The sequence below is a fragment of the Dendrobates tinctorius genome, unplaced genomic scaffold (assembly GCF_039654945.1).
Source record: "Dendrobates tinctorius isolate UK_male_01 unplaced genomic scaffold, ASM3965494v1 ptg000007l, whole genome shotgun sequence".
Lineage (NCBI taxonomy): Eukaryota > Metazoa > Chordata > Amphibia > Anura > Dendrobatidae > Dendrobates > Dendrobates tinctorius.
In genome coordinates, this window is record NW_027361675.1 from 34,945,628 (window position 1) to 34,966,502 (window position 20,875).

The window sequence follows — 20,875 nt, forward strand, 5'->3', positions numbered from 1 at the left end:
TATTGTCATGATCCATGCTGGATCATGACAGATAAAAGCACATGTAACCTTTTTTTTCCTTACGCTGGGTGCTTAAGTTTGGTTTTGCCCCCAGTGGCCATTAGGATTATTAAACAGTGGTGTCTTTTGTTCTAGTTTGCCCCCGGTGGTGGTGAGCGTCATTGCACTCTGGTTTCTTTAGTTTGGTGCATGTGATTATAATGCAGGTGTGATTGCTGGCTCTTACCTATAAAAGAGTGTCAGGTGTTGCAATCACTGTTGGTGATAGTGTTCATTTCAACCATCTTTGGTGGAGGAAGGATCTAGAGAGAGGTCCTGGCAGCTCAGTCAGAGCCCTGTTGTGGAAGGAGTCATAGGGGATTTCCTTGCAGCTCTGACAAAGCTTGGTGGCAGTTATTCAGGAGGAAAGCTGCATTCTGGTTGTGGACTCTGTTGCTGGGAGAAAGAGCAACAGAGCAAAGCTAAGTGGTGTTTCCCTGTCTGTATTTTTCCCTGGTGTGTATTAGTACAGCGGTGGGGCCAGTGCCTGCATCACCCAGCTCCCTAGCAAGGGATAGGTGTAGGGTGTGCTAGGGTGACAGGTATCCTGATCGGCGCCCGATGTGGAACTGGCCTAGGGAACGTTAGGCGTGTGAGGGACACTGAGTCAGGGGAGTGCAGGAGGTCTCCACGTCCCCGTTCCCTATCGCAGGGCCCACCGTTGTAACTGTTTCCCCTTTCCCCGTGTCTTTTTGTTTCAGTTACCGGCCTGCTGGTCACGTCACACAGGACAGGTCCATGTGACAACTATATGTACTATATGGGATCTGCATTATACTGTATCAAGGACTATGGGGAATGCATAATACTATAGGAAGAACTATGGTGTGCATTATACTATGGGGAGTGCATTGTACTACATGGAGGACTATGGGAGTGCATTATACAATGGGGAGTGCATTGTACTACATGGATGACTATGATGAGTGCATTATATTATATGTAGGACTGAGGAGTGTATTATACTATATGGAGGACTATGGGGTGTGCATTGTACTACATGGAGGACTACTGGGTGTGAATTTTTATATGGAGGACTATGGGGAGTGTATTATACTATATGGATTACTATAGGGAGTGTATTATACTATAAGGAGGACTATGGAAAGTGTATTATACTACATGGAGGACTATGGGGAGTGTATTATATTACATGAAGGACTATGAGGAGTGCATTATACTATATGGAGTACTATGGGGAGTGCAGTATACTATATGGAGGACTATGGGGAGTGCTTTATACTATATAGAGGATTATGGGGAGTGCATTATACTATATGGAGAACTATTGGGAGTGCATTATACTATACGGAGGACTATGGGGAGTACATTATACTATGGAGTGTGCATTATACTATATGGACGACTGTGGTGCACATTATACTATATGGAGGACTATAGCGTGCATTATACTATGTGGAGGAAAATGGGGTGCATTATACTATGTGGCGGACTATGGGGTGTATTATACTAAACAAGTATAAAGCTGCCTATTTATCGAGTGATTGGATTGGTTATGCCGGAACAGAAATCACTGTTCTCACCATCAAGTCCCGGTGAAAACTGCAGATACGCTGCTGATAACATGATACTGTATGTGGACAGATTAATCCACTAGTGATCATTCTGTCCCTATCATTGTTCCTCAGGCGTTGTAAAGAGGCTAGTAAACAAGCATTGAACAACTTCAATATTTTAGATCATGCTCATTTAGCAGCCTGAAATCAGCGCATGTTAATATAACCAAAATGTTTCTGTGTGATGGTGTAATATGTTAGCATTTGGGCCCCATTTTAATATTTTCTCCAGGGCCCCACTTTGCCTAAAACTGGCCCTGGGCATAGGTTCGCCTTTAAGCAGGACAACAACCCTAAACATACTGCCAGAGCTACAATGGAATGTTTAGATCAAAATACAATAATGTGTTTGCATGGCCTAGTTAAAGTCCAGACCTAAATCCCACTAGGAATCTGAGGCAAAATTTGAAAATTGCTGTTCACATAATCTCTCCATCCAATCTCACTGAGCTATACTGCAAAGAAGAATGGGCAAAAAATAATCCTCTAGATGTGCAAATATGGGAGAGACATACCCCAAAAAACTTGCATCAGAAATTGCAGAGAAAGGTGATCCTATAAATTATTGACTGACATGGGGCTGAATACAAATGTACATCAAATTTCACATTTATATTTTTAAAATATTTAGAAAACCAAGTATTATTTCCTTTATATTTCACAAATACTTGCTACTTTGTTTTGGTATATCACATAAAATCCTAATAAAATACATTTAAGTTTGTGGGTGTAATGTGAAAAAAATATGGAAAACTTCAAGGGGTACATACATACACAACACTTTTTACAATGGTTGCATACTTGGTAAAAAGTGAAGCATTCTCAATCAGGTCAAAAATATACAGTAAAACAAGTGTTCAAGTCAGCAGTATTGAAACAGTCTTTAGCTCAGACAAAAATCCTTGATGTTCCTACTCTCTGAAAAATGACCGCTCTGTCCAATATGAGGTCATTTTAATTATGGAATGTTCCTTGTAAATTGCTCTGTATCGTTCATATTGATTATACCAATACAGGAATAACCACTAGTACAGGACAATGCATCCTGAAAATCAATGGCAAAATACTTTAAAATGTCCGAAAAACAAAACAAAACACTGGAATAATATTTATAGATTGATTTCTGTTTGGTGCAGTTAGGTCTGGCCACTTATTAAGGGCCATTTCAATCTAGACTAACTTTTATTAGAAAACCAATGGAACAATGCTGCATTGCTAGACAATTACATTAATGTAGATATAAATTAGAGGGTAATGGCAATAACGATAAGTAATGGTATAGAAAACTCATTTATGAATGTCTGATAAAATAACATCAGTATATTATATATCATTTATATGACATATTACACCCTATGTTGCCTGCAAATGATACACAGTATACAGATTTAGCAATTTGTCTATTACCAAGCTATTGGATTAAAAGTTTTGATCAAAACAAACATTTAAACTTTTATTTTAAGCTTATTTTATTATTACTGTCCAAAGTCTAGAGGGATGTTGTAGATAAGTAGTTATTTGTGATATATACTTAGGCTCGGACTGGCCCACCAGCAAATGGACAATTACCTTGTGGAGCCCGCTGCCAGGAAGGCACTGATAAGAGATGGAAGGACCCTCCTATCCTGGCACAGCTATGTCCTGCTTTATTCATCTACTTCCACAGTGGCACACTCTCTCATTTACTAGCTGTGTTGGTGCTAGGTATTAGGGCAAACTGACACCTTTGAAGAGGACACCTGACATTAACACCTTTCCTGCACAGGTGTCAAGTGACTTCCCTCTTCTGCCACAGTGGATGTGGATTAGCTGAACAGTGCATCCTGTGCTAGAGGACACATCTTCTGCAGAGGTGTCAATCTGACCAGCTCCAAGGGCGATCACAGGAAACTGATGGGTTACCCTCACTCCTCTCTGGCACCTCAGAGTAGGGGCTTGATGAGTCTGTGCTGTGCTTGGTGATGTGTCATCACACAGCATGCAGCAGATGTCCAGACCTCCTCCTTGCTCTACTGCATCAGAGATATGTGCATTGGAGGGTGAGGTGGAGGCTGCACAGCAATGATCTAATCAGTTGCATAATGACCGCGGTCAACGCTACGACCAGGCCCGGCAGGTCAGGGGACCGCCAATACCAGCAGAAACTTCAACTGAATGTGCATCCTCGGACACACATCCAACTGAAGTGTATTACCCCACATACACCCATCAGTCTGCGCGCTGCCATAGACGCTGCCGGCCAATCAAGAGCCAGCAGCTGATGTCAGGGACCAAAGGGAAAGAGAATATTAATTAATTTATTTTTAAAGCAGTGGGCGTAGTACTACATGGATGACCATGAGCTGCGCATTATACTTTATGGATGACTAGGCGCTGTGTATTATACTTGATGAATGACTATGGGATGTGCATTATATTTTATGGGTGACTATGGGATATGCATAACACTTCATGGGTGACTTTGGGATGTGCATAACCCTGTATGGGTGACTATGGGATGTGCACTATACTTTATGGAGGGCTATGGGCTGTGCAATTTATCATATGGAGGACAATGGACTGTGCAGTATATCATATGGAGGACTATGGGGAGTGCATTATTCTTCGGCTATGTGGCTCTATGACTTCTATGTTTGCCCCTAGTGAGTAAAAATTTTTTTTTTTAGTTCTATACATTAAGTAACAGGAGCAGAATGGGGGACAAACAACAGGATGAGGGACATATATATCAGGATTGAGGGGTGTACACATTTTTGTTGCCAGTGGTTTAGAACTTTCAGTTATGCCAATGGATCTGGGCATGAAGATCTCTGGTCAGTACCTATTATGATTATTTTAATGCAAATGTTTTTAGGGAGCAATAGGCTTAACTTCCTACAAGCCTATGTGCAGGACTAACCAACAATTACGGGAAATGTTTAGGAAAAATATTTTGAATATTTCAGTGGTTGATACCTTTTAATGGCTAACTGAAAAGATGGTAACAAACTGCAAGCTTTCAAGTCTACTCAGGTCGTTTCATCACGCATAGACTGATGAAGAAAACCTGAATAGTCTCAAAAGCTTGCAATTTGTTACCATCTTTTCAGTTAGCCATTAAAAGGAATCAACTAGGGATGAGCGAGTATACTTGTTAGGATTCGGTACTCGGCGAGTAATGCGGTACTCGGTACTTGAATCTTGGCAAATAAATTTTACTACTCGCCTCGCAATATTCAGCACAGGCCGCACAGTCCCCGCACAGCCCGGCACAGCCCTGCACAGTTCCCCCACAGCCCTGCACAGTCCCCGCACAGCCCGGCACAGTCCCTGCACAGCCCAGCACAGTCCCCAAACAGTACCTGCACAGGCCGGCAAAGTCCCGCACAGTCCCTGCACAGCCCAACAGAGTCGTGCACAGTCCAGCACAGTCCCGCACAGCCCAGCACAGTCTTCGAACAGTCCCCGCACAGTACCTGCACAGCCCAGCACAGTCCCGCACAGCCCAGCACAGTCTTCGAACAGTCCCCGCCCAGCACACACACAGCCCATTACTCGCATTTCCCATAGACTTACATTGGACTCGTAACGAGTACAGCGAGTCCAAGTATTTCACTACTCGCTCATCCCTAGTATCAAGCACAGAGGACTCTTAATTCTAAATGTTTCTATCTACTGACTAACATGGTACAAAGATTTACTGTATATCTTTCCGGTAGGGAAATGTTCAGGTGCAGTTATTAATGCACAAAGAGTCACGCCAGATACTGAAAGCAAAAGATTCACATACCTTTGCTACTCGCAGACAATACAAATTTAATAAAGTCTAATACTCTTGACTCATGTGTTTGATTTAGTTTTCTTTAGCTACTTTTAGGACTTGAGAAAATCTGATGTCGTTTTAGCTCAAATCTATACAGAAATATGGAAAATTATCCAGGGTTGACAAACTTTCAAGCATCTCTGTGATATGACTCAGGATTTGTATGTCCTATCTTTGCATCTTATTCTCTGAAATGGGTTTTATTTCCTATAACAAGGCACTTTGTGTGTACGCCCTGTATCCGACAATGAATATAGCAGTTTGTTTCTAAAGAGGATGTGAATTAATTTAAAGGGGTTATCCACTTAGCTACATAAATGCTCAGAATTTGAGTGTTTTTTTTAAGCTTTAAAGTGGCTGGACAACCAGTGAATTTGACATGAATAAAATCTCTACACTGTAACATATGTACTGAGACACAAACTAGAACTGATATAAGGTATCACTTTATTCTGAAAAAAAATAATGATATGAAGGCTTCCTATCAAAAGACAATGAAATAAGCATTACCATACCTAACCAGAGTCCAGCTCGCACGTGGCGATGTCCACATTTCTAGAGGTGTGTCATCACTTATCTTGGGTGCAGTGCTCAGAGGCCGAGGTTCCAACACATGTTCTACTAGAGTTCCATAGCAGCTAATAATGTACAGAGATTCCACCACATATTGCTTGGATTGATCTAGAAGACAAAGTTATGAGAATATTAAAAACAAAATGTAATCATGTTTGACAATATAAGATTAAAAACTACCTACTCCAGCAATATTGATCCTAAAAATCAAAATGCAGTTTTTTACTGCTCCTGCTTGATTGACTGTGACTTCAGGCAAAGGCATGGTCAATCAAAAAGGAGGCAACACTGGGAGGGAAATAGAGCTGGAGTGACAGAGGCTTTAGATCTACAAATAGTTCTTCGGTACTGCAGACAGATTACCTTTAAGAATAGTCTATAGATCAATTTAATGCTATGTAACTTACAAAAAGTGCATCTCTGATATGTCATCTAGTGTATCCTAGTCACCTTCTTAATTCTATCATATACAGGTGAAATAAGTATAGAACACGTCAAAATTTTCTAAATATATTTCTAAAGGTGCTATTAACATGAAATTCTCACCAGCTATCGATAACAATCCATCCAATCCACACAGGAAAGAAACCAAACAATAGATGTCCATAAATTAAGCTATGTGTAATAGAAATGACACAGGGAAAAATAATTGAACACATGAAGCAATAGAGGTGCAAAAGGCCTTGGAAGTCATGACACCAGGTGAAATCTATCAGTAATTAGAAAGAAATTCTGTCACTTAATGAAAAATAATATCAGCTGGTTCAACTGGTGGCCTATAAAAAGTTGTCTCATTACCAAGGTGCCACACAAGAAACATGTCATGATGAGTAAAACCAGTGAGACATTTCAAGACCTTTGCAACATTATAGGAGCAAAACATACTGATGGCACTGACAGAAAAATGTCAAAACTATACAAGGTTCCAGTGAGCACTGTTGGGGTGATAATCTGGAAGAGGAAAGAACATTATTTCACCATAAATCGACCATATTGACCACTCTCCTCAAGATTTCAGATACAGGAGTGAAAAAAAATATCAGAAGAGTTATCCAAGAGTCAAGGACCACCTGTGGGGTGGTACAGAAAGACCTGAAATCAGCAGGAACAACTGTTTCAAAGAAAGCAGTAAGTAATGCACTCAACCTCCACAGCCTGAATGCTCACCACTAGTGATGAGCGAGTACACGCGTTGCTTGGGTTTTTCAGAGCATGCTTGGGTGACCTTTGATTATATTGGCATGCTTGGAGATTTAGTTTATGTCGATGCAGCTGCTGGACAGCATGAATACATGTGAGGAATGCCTGCCTGTTAGGGAATTCCCACATGTATTCAGGCTGTCCAGCAGTCACAAATATGCAGCTGAGGCGACAAAAACTAAATCTCTGAGCATGCCAAAACACTCGGAGGACACCCAAGCAATGAGTATACTCTCTCATCACTACTCACCATTGCTGAAAAAAGCATGTTCAAGTGCGTTTAAAGTTTGCTCAACATTAAAACAATCCATTGAAATACTGTGAGAACACAGTCTTGTCAGATAAGACTAAAACTGAACTCTTTGGATGCCATAATTTCTACCGTGTCTGGAGGACAAAAGTCACTATATATCACCCCAAAAACACCATACAAACAATGAAATTTGAAGGTGGGAACATCATAGTGTGGGGATGTTTTTTTAGGTTATGGCACTGGCAAACTTCATATAATTGAAGAAAGGATGAAAGGACACATGGACACTGATATTCTTGATAAAAATCTGCACCCATCTACCAGAATGATAAAGATGAAATGAGGGTGGACATTTCAACCAGACAATGATCCAAAACACACAGCCAAGGAAACTCTCAACTGGTTTCAGCAAAACAAAATAAAGCTGCAAGAATGGTCCAGTCAATCACCTGACCTGAATCCAATAGAAAATTTATGTAAGGAACTAACGCTCAGAGCCCATGGAACCTGGATTTGCAGAGGGTTTGTGTGGCAGAATGGGACAAAATCACACCTGATCAATGCATGCGACAAGTTTCTCCAAACAGGAGGCGTCTTGAAGCTGTCAACATCAACAAAGTCTTTTGTACAAAGTATTAAATAAATTTCGGTAAGCGTGTTTAATACTTTTTCCCTGTGTCAATTCTCATTATTACACAACTTAATTTATGGACATCTATAGTTTGATTACTTGACTGTGTGGATTGGATGGGTGTTTACCGACATCTGGTGAAAATTTCATGCCAAGAGCATCTTTAAAAATATATTATATTTACTTATAAAATTGGTGACAAGTTCAATACTTATTTCACCCTCTGTAAAAGTGACCAGAAATCGGAAATGTTAATACAATCAATGGCTATTGACTACACTGGGTGCAGAATTATTAGGCAAATGAGTATTTTGATCACAACATCCTTTTTATACATGTTGTCCTACTCCAAGCTGTATAAGCTTGAAACCCAACTGCCAATTATGTAAATCAGGTGATTTGCATCTCTGTAATGAGGAGGGGTGTGGTTTAATGACATCAACACCCTATATAAGGTGTGCTTAATTTTTAGGCAACTTCCTTTCCTTTGGCAAAATGGGTCCGAAGAAAGATTTGACGGACTCTGAAAAGTCCAAAATTGTGAGATGTCTTGCAGAGGGATGCAGCAGTCTTGAAATTGCCAAACTTTTGAAGCGTGATCACCGAACAATCAAGTGTTTCATGGCAAATATCCAACAGGGTCGCAAGAAGCGTGTTGATAAAAAAGGCGCAAAATAACTGCCCATGAATTGAGGAAAATCAAGCGTGAAGCTGCCAAGATGCCATTTGCCACCAGTTTTGCCATATTTCAGAGCTGCAACGTTACTGGAGTATCAAAAAGCTCAAGGTGTGCCATACTCAGGGACATGGTTAAGCTAAGGAAGGCTAAAAAACGACCACCTTTCAACAAGAAACATAAGATAAAACGTCAAGACTGGGCCAAGAAATATCTTAAGACTGATTTTTCTAAGGTTTTATGGACTGATGAAATGAAAGCGACTCTTGATTGGCCAGATGGATGGGCCCAAGGCTGGATCATTAAAGGGCAGAGAGCTGCACTCCGACTTAGACGCCAGCAAGGTGGAGGTGGGGTACTGGTATGGGCTGGTATCATCAAAGATAAACTTGTGGGACCTTTTCGGGTTGAGGATGGAGTGAAGCTTAACTCCCAGACCTACTGACAGTTTCTGGAAGACACCTTCTTCAAGCAGTGGTACAGGAAGAAGTCGGTATTGTTCAAGAAAAACATGATTTTCATGCAGGACAATGCTCCATCACATGCATCCAAATACTCCACAGCGTGGCTGGCCAGTAAAGGTCTAAAAGAAGAAAAAATAATGACATGGCCCCCTTGTTCACCTGACCTGAACCCCATAGAGAACCTGTGCTCCCTCATAAAATGTGAGATCTACAGGGAGTGAAAACAGTACACCTCTCGGAACAGTGTCTGGGAGGCTGTGGTGGCTGCGACACGCAATGTTGATCGTAAAACAGATCAAGCAACTGACAGAATCTATGGATGGACGGCTTTTGAGTGTCATCGTAAAGAAAGGTGGCTATCTTGGTCACTGATTTTTCTTGCTTTGTTTTTGAATGTCAGAAATGTTTATTTCTAAATTTTGTGTTGTTATATTGATTTACCTGGTGAAAATAAACAAGTGAGATGGGTATATATTTGGTTTTTATAAGTTACCTAATAATTCTGCTCTGTAATAGTTACCTGCACACACATACCCTCCTAAGATAGCCAAATCTAAAAAAAAAAACCACTCCATCTTCCAAAAATATTAAGCTTTGATATCTATGAGTCTTTTGGGTTGATTGAGAACATAGTTGTTATTCAATAATAAAAAGAATCCTCTCAAATACAACTTGCCTAATAATTCTGCACACGGTGTATTTTTCTATACCGCACAGTGATAATTGTTTGACTTAACATCCTATCATCCTGCTACCAAGAAACATTATTTTTCTAGATTAATGCCTGCTTTTCCAAGGATATAATATTTGACTCAGGTCACAATAAAAATCACTGTGGCTGCTATGCAAAAAAAAAGTATACATACAGTGGGAAAAACAAGCATTTGATACACTGCCAATTTTGCAAGTTTTCCCACCTACAAAGAATAGAAAGGTCTGCAGCTTTTATTGTAGGCACACTTCAACAGTGAGAAACAGAATCTAAAAATAAAAGCCAGAAAATCACATGGTATTATTTTTAAATAATTAAATTGCATTTTTTGCATGAAGTAAGCATTTGATCACCTACCAACCAGCAATTCTGCCTCTCACAGACCTGTTAGTATTTTTTTAAGAAGCCCTCCAAATCTGCACTCATTACCTGCATAACTTGCCCCTGTTTCAACTCATTGCCTGTATAAAAGACCCCTGTCCACACACTCAATCAAACACACTCCAACCTCTCCACCATGGCCAAGAACAAAGGGCTGTCTAAGGACAGCGGGGACAAAATTGTAGACCTATGGGATGAGCTACAGCACAATAGGCAAGTAGTTTGGTGAGAAGGCAACATTTTTTAGAGCAATTATAAGAAAATGTAAGAAAAACAAGATGAGTGTTAATCTTCCTCAGTATGAGGACACATGCAAGATCTCACCTTGTGGAGTAAGAATGATTCTGAGAAAAGTCAGGAATCAGCCCAGAACTACACGGGGGGGACCTGGTCAATGATCTTAGTAACTAATGACATTAGTAAGGCTGGTATCACATTAGCGTTGAAACAACGCTGCATACTGCGTCGGTAAGCCCCGCCCCGATCCGGCTCCCTGCCCGCCCCATCCGGGATCACCGCCTACTATCGCATTTGCACACATGCGATCGGCGCACCCTATCTTTAGCATAGGGTGCGCAGATCATGCGCTGCCAGTGTGAAAGTAGCGTGCTGCGCACTTTTGACGGTGCAAAAGCAGGGCATGCAAGGTCCCCCTGCTCATGTCAGCACATGTCCAGGCCTTTTTTGAAGTTCACCAATGACCATCTGGATGATCCAGAGAAGGCATGGGAGGAGGTCATGTGGTCAGATGAGACCAAAACAGAACATTTTGGTATCCACTTCACTCGCCGTGTTTGGTGGAAGAAGAACGATGAGTAAAACCCCCAAAATACCGTCCCAACCATGAAACATGATAGGGGAAACATCATACTGGGGGTGCTATTCTGAAAAGGGTCATGACTGGGTCTCCCAGCATGGCAATGACCTGAAACACGCAGCCAGGGAAACTAAGGAGTGGCTCTTTAAGGAGCATTTCAAGGTCTTGGAGTGGCCTAGCTGGTTTCCAGACCTAAACTCAATAGAAAATCTTTGGAGGGAGCTGAAACTCAATGTTTCCAAGCAACAGCCCCGAAACCAGAAAGATCTGGAGAAGATATGTATGGAGGAGTGGCAAAAATTCCTGCTGCAGTGTGGGCAAACTTGGTTAAGAATTACAGGAAATGTCTGACCTCTGTAATTGCAAACAAAAATGTATGTACTAAATATTAAGTTCTGATTTTCTACTGTATCAAATACTTATTTCATGCAATAAAATGCAAATTAATTATGTAAAAATCACACAATGTGATTTTTCTGTATTTTTATTTAGATTGTGTCTCAGACTCTCACAGTTGAAGTGTACCTATGATAAAAATTACAGACCTCTCAATTCTTTGTAGGTGGGAAAACTTGCAAAATAGACAGTGTATCAAATACTTTTTTCCCTAGTGTAACTATTTAAAGCAAGCATTAAAGAGCATGCCATCATGTACTCTTTTCTCCATGCTCTACCAGTGGATATCCGGGTCTCTGAAATTATATCAATAACTGGTATGCACAATGGCAGTCATGACTTTCTAACACTGTACAGCTTTATAGACACACTTTTCTGTGTGAGTCAGACCAGCATATGTTGCTCTATGTTTAGAGCTGACTCCTTTGGTGATAGACATACAGGGCAGTCAGAAACAATTACATTTACATTGTGATCTCAGCCAAGGACATATGGCCAGGACACAAACCACCTAAAAAGTCAGCACATCTGTCACAAACTGCAAACAAAGGCACATAATATCTACTGAAAGCTACAGCTACTATCAAAAGGACAATTCATTCTAATCCAAAACTATTGGATGTCACAGCTCTATTTTTATCGAATACTACATGTTTACACACAGCATTAACATCACAAGAAAAACTGGATTAGTAAATAGACTGGAGATTTTGTGTTTCACACAATAGTATTAATAAAGGGAACCTGTCAGCAGGATTGTGCTCAGTAACCAACAGATACTGTTAGGTTGGCACCTGATTAAAATGATATCTGCGTTGTTATCAATTTTCAGTTAATGAGATTCTCGTGCTTCGGGTCGGCCTCTGGGCGGGGCATATTTGTGGCGCTCTGCCTACATATTCATCCATATGGCTTATGAAAGGTCACCGATCGCTCAGTGACCTGCCCCTTATTTTACATACTGCATATCTTATTGTTTTGAAAAAAATTAAATCAATTACAATCATCATGCAGGTGGATTGCGCTGCTCTGCCGCCGCCGCTGCTGCGGCTGTAAAGGAGGGGGTAAGAAACACCCCCGGGGAAGACCGGTGGGGTGATTCGAGTATAAGCCGAGAGTGGCACTTTCAGCCTAAAAAAATGGGCTGAAATTCTCAACTTATACTCGAGTATATACAGTAAGTAATTTATACACTTAAAGTAACTTACTTTGCAGCAATTTTCATCTATATACAGTTAAAAACAGAAATTTACATACACTATATAAAAAGGCACATATGCATGTTTTTATCAATACCTGACATAAAATCCGAATAAATCTTTCCCGTTTTAGGTCAATTAGGATTAATATAATTAGATATATTTGCTAAACGCCAGAATAATGAGAGAGAGAGAATGTTCTAAAGCATTTTTATTACTTACTGCAAACTCAAAAGTTTACATACACTAAGATTACTATTAGGGATGAGTGAGTAGTGAAATACTTTGACTCTCTGTACGAGTACCTCCTAATACTCGGGTACTTGTAACGAGTAGCGAGTCCAATGTAAGTCTATGGGAAATACAAGTAATGGGCTGTGCGTGCGTGCTGGGCTGGTTGGGAACTGTGGTAAGACTTTGCCGGGCTGTGCGGGACTGTGCTGGCCTGTGCTGGACTGTGCAGGTACTGTGCGGGGACTGTGCCGTGCTGTGTTGTGCGGGGACTGTGCAGGGCTGTGCGGGACTGTGACAGGCTGTGCAGGACTATGCCGGGCTGTGCGGGACTATGCCGGGCTGTGTGGGACTGTGCTGGGAGTGCAGGACTGACAGGCTGTGCGGGGACTGTGACACCTTGTGCGGGACTATGCTGGGCTGTGCGGGGACTGTGTTGGGCTGTGCGGGGACTGTGCTGGGCTGTGTGGGGACTGTGCGAATATTGCGAGGTGAGTAGTGAAATACTCGCCAGGATTCGAGTACCGCATTACTCGCCGAGTACCGAATCCTAACGAGTATACTCGCTCATCCCTAATTACTATGCCTTTAAACAATTCTGGACTGCCCATACGATGATATGTGTTTTGAAGCTTCTGGTTTTTTTGGCAACATCTGAGTTACCGTATATACTTGCGTATCAGCCAAGATTTTCAGCCCATTTTTTTTGGCTGAAAGTCCCCCTCTCGGCTTATACGCGAGTCATGTACACCAGGGAGTCGGCGAGGGAGGGGGAGCGGGGGTGCTAGGTCATACTTACCCCCCAGCACATCTCTGCAGCTCCCCCGCTTCTCCCACGGTCTCAGACTCCTTCCTTCAGCGGTCACGTGGTACCGCTCATTAAAGTCATGAATATGAGCATGTTCAAGACTTTAATGAGCAGTACCACATGACCGCTGAAGGAAGGAGCCTGAGACCATGGGAGAAGCGGGGCTGCCGAGACCGCACCAGGAGGGGGTAAGTACAGTTAGGTCCATATATATTTGGACAGAGACAACATTTTTCTAATTTTGGTTCTAGACATTACCACAATGAGCTTTCATTGTACAGATGAACGAGGCACCTTCAGGTATCTTGAAATTGTACCCGAGGATGAGCCAGACTTGTGCAAGTCCACAATTCTCTTCCTGATATCTTGGCTAATTTCGTGATTCTCTTTCCCATGATGCTACACAAAAAAGCAGTGTGATTCAGATGTGTGTCTCTAATTACCATATATACTCGTGTATAAGCTGACCCGAGTATATGCCAACCCCCCTAATTTTGCCACAAAAAACTGGGAAAACTTATTGACTCGCGTATAACCGTAGAGTGGAAAATGCAGCAGCTACTGGTAAATTTCAAAAATAAAAATAGATACCAATAAAAGTAAAATTAATTGAGACATCAGTAGGTTAAATGTTTTTGAATATCCAGATTGAATCAGGAGCCCCATATAATGCCCATACAGTTCCATAGATTATGCCCCATAAATTGCTCTATAAAATGCTCCATAGATTATGCCCCATAAGATGCTCCATAAGATGCTCCATAGATTATGCCACCATATGCTGCCCCATAAAATGTTCCATAGATTATCCCGCATAAGATGTTCTATAGATTATTCCCCATATGCTGCTCCATAAGATGTTCCATAGATTATGCCCCATATGCTGCTCCATAAGATGCTCCATAGATTATACCCCCATATGCTGCTCTATAGATTATGCCCCATAAGATGCTCTATAGATTAGGCCCCCATATGCTGCCCCATAAAATGCCCCATAAGATGCTCCATAGATTATGCCCCCATAAGATGCTCCATAGAATAGGCCCCATATGATGCTCCATAGATTATGCCCCCATAAAATGCTCCATAAAAGTTATGCCCCATATGCTGCCGCTGCTGCACATAAAAAAATAACATACTCACCTCTTGTCGCTGGGGGCCGGGTGCCGGTGTCCTGAGCAGGCAGGGACACTGGCGCGCTATGGGGGACATGTGCCGGTGTCACCACTGGCTCAGGCCCCAGCACCTGAGAAATTCACCTGTTCCTGTTCCACTGCTGCCGCTCTGTTTTCCTGGTCCTCTGTCAGTGACATTTAGGCAGCAGACGGCGCAGCGTGCACTAACTACGTAATCGCGCCCTCTGACCTGAACATCACAGCCAGAGGATGCAGAGGACAGGGCACTGCGGTGGGACGGGGACAGGTGAATATTGCATATACAGTTAGGTCCATATATATTTGGACAGAGACAACATTTTTCTAATTTTGGTTCTAGACATTACCACAATGAATTTTAAACAAAACAATTCAGATGCAGTTGAAGTTCAGACTTTCAGCTTTCATTTGAGGGTATCCACATTAAAATTGGATGAAGGGTTTAGGAGTTTCAGCTCCTTAACATGTGCCACCCTGTTTTTAAAGGGACCAAAAGTAATTGGGCAGATTAAATAATTGTAAATAAAATGTTCATTTCTAGTACTTGGTTGAAAACCCTTTGTTGGCAATGACTGCCTGAAGTCTTCAACTCATGGACATCACCAGACGCTGTGTTTCCTCCTTTTTGATGCTCTGCCAGGCCTTCAATGCGGTGGTTTTCAGTTGCTGTTTATGCTCAGGACACCGGCACCCGGCCCCCAGCGACAAGAGGTGAGTATGTTATTTTTTTATGTGCAGCAGCGGCAGCATATGGGGCATAACTTTTATGGAGCATTTTATGGGGGCATAATCTATGGAGCATCATATGGGGCCTATTCTATGGAGCATCTTATGGGGGCATAATCTATGGAGCATCTTATGGGGCATTTTATGGGGCAGCATATGGGGGCCTAATCTATAGAGCATCTTATGGGGCATAATCTATAGAGCAGCATATGGGGGTATAATCTATGGAGCATCTTATGGAGCAGCATATGGGGCATAATCTATGGAACATCTTATGGAGCAGCATATGGGGAATAATCTATAGAACATCTTATGCAGGATAATCTATGGAACATTTTATGGGGCAGCATATGGTGGCATAATCTATGGAGCATCTTATGGAGCATCTTATGGGGCATAATCTATGGAGCATTTTATAGAGCAATTTATGGGGCATAATCTATGGAACTGTATGGGCATTATATGGGGCTCCTGATTCAATCTGGATATTCAAAAACATTTAACCTACTGATGTCTCAATTAATTTTACTTTTATTGGTATCTATTTTTATTTTTGAAATTTACCAGTAGCTGCTGCATTTTCCACTCTACGGTTATACGCGAGTCAATAAGTTTTCCCAGTTTTTTGTGGCAAAATTAGGGGGGTTGGCATATACTCGGGTCAGCTTATACACGAGTATATATGGTAATTAGAGACACACATCTGAATCACACTGCTTTTTTGTGTAGCATCATGGGAAAGAGAATCACGAAATTAGCCAAGATATCAGGAAGAGAATTGTGGACTTGCACAAGTCTGGCTCATCCTCGGGTACAATTTCAAGATACCTGAAGGTGCCTCGTTCATCTGTACAAACAATTATACGCAAGCACAAATAAAATGGGAATATACACCATTATACCGCTCAGGAAGGAGACGGGTTCTGTGTCCCAAAGATGAACGTGCTTTGGTCCGACACGTGCATATCAACCCGAGGACAAAAGCAAAATACCTTGTGAAGATGATGGTGGAAACTGGTAAGATTGTGTCAATATCCACAGTGAAACGAGTACTGTATCAACATGGGCTGAAAGGCCAGTCTGCCAGGAAAAAGCTATTACTCCAAAAGAAACATAAAAAGCCAGATTAATGTTTACAAATGCACACAGGAACAAAGACCTTAATTTTTGGAGACATGTCCTGTGGTCTGATTAAACTAAAATTGTACTTTTTGGGCATAATGACCATCATTACGTTTGGAGGAAAAGGGAGAATCCTGGAAGCAGAAGAACACCATTCCAACTGTGAAACACGGTGGTGGCAGCAACATATTGTGAAGTTGTTTTGCTGCAGGAGGGACTGGTGCACTTCACAAAATAGATGGCATCATGAGAAAAAAAGATTATGTGGCAATATTGAAAATTTATGGGCAAAGCTGAAAAAGCAGGTGCAAGCAAGGCGATCTACAAACCTGGATCAGTTACACCATTTTTGTCAGGAGGAATAGACTCAAATTGCGACCAATTATTGTGAGAAGTTTTTTAGAAGGCTATCACAAACTTTTGACCCAAGTCATTCAGTTTAAGGGCAATGGTACCAAATTCTAATGAAAAGTATGTAAACTTTAGACTTTTCAGTAAATAATAAAAATGCCTTAAAACATTCTCTCTCATTTTTCTGGCATTTCGCAAATATTAATAGTTATGGTAATCCTAACTGACATAAAACGGGAAAGGTTTATTCTGATTTCATGTCAGATATTGAGAAATACATGCATATGTGTCTTTTTATATAGTGTATGTAAACCTCTGGTTTCAACTGTATGTATATAAGCATGTACATATATACTGTATATATACACACACTCTAACTTACACGATAAATACCAGAATAAAAGAATTTACTAACCTTTGTCTCTTTTAATGCCTTGGTTACTGGCAAACCAAGACCGTGATGAGCCAAATACAGCAGCAACACAGAACTCTCCTCCTGTAGATTTACTTGGGGAAATATGTGGCGCTGGCTTGGCTTTGCTTTAAAAAATAAGGAAACAAAGAAACATAAGATTCATTATCACTCAAAGTAAATGAAAAGTATATATATATTAAAAACAAATTAGAAATACTGTATAGGAAATCTTTACTGGGTTTGACATTCCACAATGTTCCGGTTTGTTATTTTCAACAGTAATATATTAAAAAAACAAGTAAAAATAAATATAAGAAAGGAGAATTCACAATAATATGTTGCTTGAGTTTAAAGAATGTAAACAAGCAGCATATGTCACCATTTTATGAGCAGCTACAAAACTTAAAAATACTCATAGATCTGGACTCATTTGGACAGATTGCTTGTGTCATGATCCAGGACGGGATATCGCTTTGACCCGTCCTGGTTAGACTATGGGTTAATTGTGCTGCCTATCTCTGGCAGAAGGAGGCTATTTAGTGCTCACTGGACCTGGGTCCGGTGTCAGTTATACTCCTGCCCTCGGCTGAGTTAAGTGACCTCTTGTATACGTGTGCCTTGTGCCTGATATCTTGCTTGCTTGTTGGGTTGTGATCTGGTTCTGTCCCTGTTACGAGTTCTGCCTGACCCTCTTGTACTGCGCTACCTCTCGTGTATGACTCTCTGCTTGTGACCCGACTTCTCTCTGCTTGTCCCCTTGGTACCACATCGCCTTCTTGTGTATGACCTTTGGCTTTGTCTGACCACCCGTCTGTTTGTCCCTCCTGTACCTCGTTTGCCCGTACTGCTGTGACCTCTGTTTTACCTGACTCTGAGTTGTTGTGTGGTGTCCTGTCCTAAATGAAAACAGGATGCTAAGGCCCGCCCCCTTGCAGTCACATGACCATAGGTCCCGTGCCGGATTATTCAGTTTCAGTGTCCGCAGGTCCCGTGCCTCTTTACCTTCCAGCGCTGACTGGACCCTAACACTATTAGCCTGAAGCACGCATGGTCACCTCTGCTGCCCTGCTCCACAGGTATCTTTTAGCACTGCTTCTGTACTCAGGACATACGCACTGGCTCTATGAGCAAGTGCAGTGCGGTGTCTCTGACATTATAACTGACCCATACCATTTTTTTTTCTCTGCTCCCATTCACCTGTGTGTGTGATGGATCCTATGCACACTCTTTCTGAACAGGTTAAGCATCTGACGCAGATGTCTCAGAAACTCTTTGGAGAACAAAGAGTCCTGGCTCAGTCTCAGCAGCTGATCGCCGACACTGTGCAGGGGGTTCTTTCATTGGGGGCTCGGGATGTTACACTAATTTCCCCTGAGTCTCCAGTGAAGTTACCAGATACCTTTTCTGGAGATAAAAATGACTTCAGAGTTTTCAAGGAGGGCTGTAAGCTTTTTTTTTTCTTAAGACCACACTCTTCTGGGGATGAAAGTCAGAGAGTGGGGGTCATTATGTCTCTGTTAAGGGGAGCCCCCCAAGCTTGGGCTTTCTCCCTACCACGGCCCCTGAGCGTATGACTGTGGATGCATTTTTTGAGGCCCTGGGGCATATTTATGATGAGCCTGATCGGGTGCGTATGGCTGAGGACAGGCTGAAGAATGTTTGCCAGGGGAAACACTCAGCCGAGTGGTTTTGCTCAGAGTTCAGACGCTGGGCTGCTGAGGTCTGCTGGAACGACGCCGCTCTCCGGGGGTTGTTCCGTAGAGGCCTGTCTGAGCATCTGAAAGACGCCTTGGCTCTCCACCCCCCACCTGATGCCCTGGAGGAAGCTATGACACAGGCCGTCCGAATGGATCGCAGGTTACGGGCAAGGGGAGTGATACAAGCCGAGACATCATTATTCTCCCAAGGAGGGGGAGCCAGTTCTTCGTTGAAAATCACAGAGATGGGAACCATCAACCTTAAGGAGGAAGAAAGGAGACAACGGCACGTGAGAAAATACTGTGTTCCCAGTGGTGAGTCTGGACATTGGAAAAAGGATTGCCCCTCCCGGCCACTAACCAACAAGCGACTGAGCCCGGGTGATTATCGTGGAGGTCACCCAGGCTCTCAAGTACCCTTTTCTGCATTTTCTAAAATGTCATTGCAAGTGGAACTTTGTTGTGGGAGTGTCTCCACATCCACTTCTGCCTTCGTGGATTGTGGTTCATCATTGAACTTTATTGACTCTGACTTGGTGGCCAGGTGTAAGTTAGGAACAGTTAGGTTGGAGACTCCGATTAACCTTGATGCTATTGACAAAACACCACTAGATAAAAATGACATTGTGTTTTGTACTGAAGAGTTTCTCCTTAAAGTGAGTTCCTTACACCAGGAACGTATTTCATGTTTTGTAATGAACAACCTGCCTGCGGGACTGGTGTTGGGGTTCCCCTGGTTACATCTGCATAATCCTGTGATTAATTGGGAATCTCGGGATATTGTTAAATGGGGTCCCTATTGCTCTGAGAAATGTCTTGTTTCTGTGTCTGTGTCGTCCGTGGGTCTAGAAGGCATTCCGGAGTGCCTGATAGATTATACAGACGTTTTCTCTGAAAAAGAGGCTGAGGTTTTACCACCACACTGCCCATTTGATTGTGCCATTGACCTGGTTCCAGGTGATAAATTGCCCAAAGCCCGCCTGTATAACCTCTCTGGTCCGGAACGGGCTGCGATGAAGGAATATATTTCCGAGAGCCTCAGTAAGGGACACATTCGTCCTTCTGTTTCTCCTGTGGCGGCAGGGTTCTTTTTTGTAAAAAAAAAAAAAAAGACGGTGGTTTGCGCCCATGCCTTGATTTTCGTGAGTTAAATAAAATAACTGTGAGGAATACTTATCCCCTTCCACTTATTCCTGATTTATACAATCAGTTGTCCTGAGCTAAGTGGTTTTCGAAATTAGATCTATGGGGAGCGAATAACCTTATCCGAGTCCGGGACGGAGATGAGTGGAAGACCGCTTTTCTCACTACTGAAGGGTTGTTTGAAAATTTGGTCATGCCCTTCGGCCTGACCAACGCTCCAGCGGTCTTCCAAAATTTCATAAATCATGTGTTCTCCGATTTGATTGGACGTTTTATGGTGGTGTATTTGGATGACATTTTAATCTACTCGCCTGATAAACAGGCTCACATTGGTCATGTTCGGAGAGTTCTCCAAAGGCTCAGGGAGAACTGTCTTTTTGCTAAACTTGAAAAATGTTTATTTTTCGTTCAGGAACTGTCCTTTCTGGGGTTCATCGTGTCTGCTGAAGGGTATCGCATGGATCCTAATAAGGTGCAGGCCATTCTCGAGTGGGTTCAACCGTGTGAT

At 42.1% G+C, this 20,875-nt stretch overlaps 1 protein-coding gene across 7 annotated transcripts in view; it reads right to left on the reverse strand.

Annotated features, from left to right (window-relative positions):
• BCAS3 (BCAS3 microtubule associated cell migration factor) overlaps positions 1–20,875 on the reverse strand; it is a 1,710,065-nt gene that overhangs the window by 821,164 nt on the left and 868,026 nt on the right. For all 7 annotated transcript variants that reach the window (XM_073573260.1, XM_073573307.1, XM_073573290.1 and 4 more), the window contains 2 exons: positions 17,528–17,652; positions 5,934–6,099 (listed from right to left, as the gene is read on the reverse strand). In XM_073573260.1, coding sequence (XP_073429361.1) covers positions 5,934–6,099; positions 17,528–17,652 — 291 coding nt within the window. The remainder of the gene's footprint in view (positions 1–5,933; positions 6,100–17,527; positions 17,653–20,875) is intronic.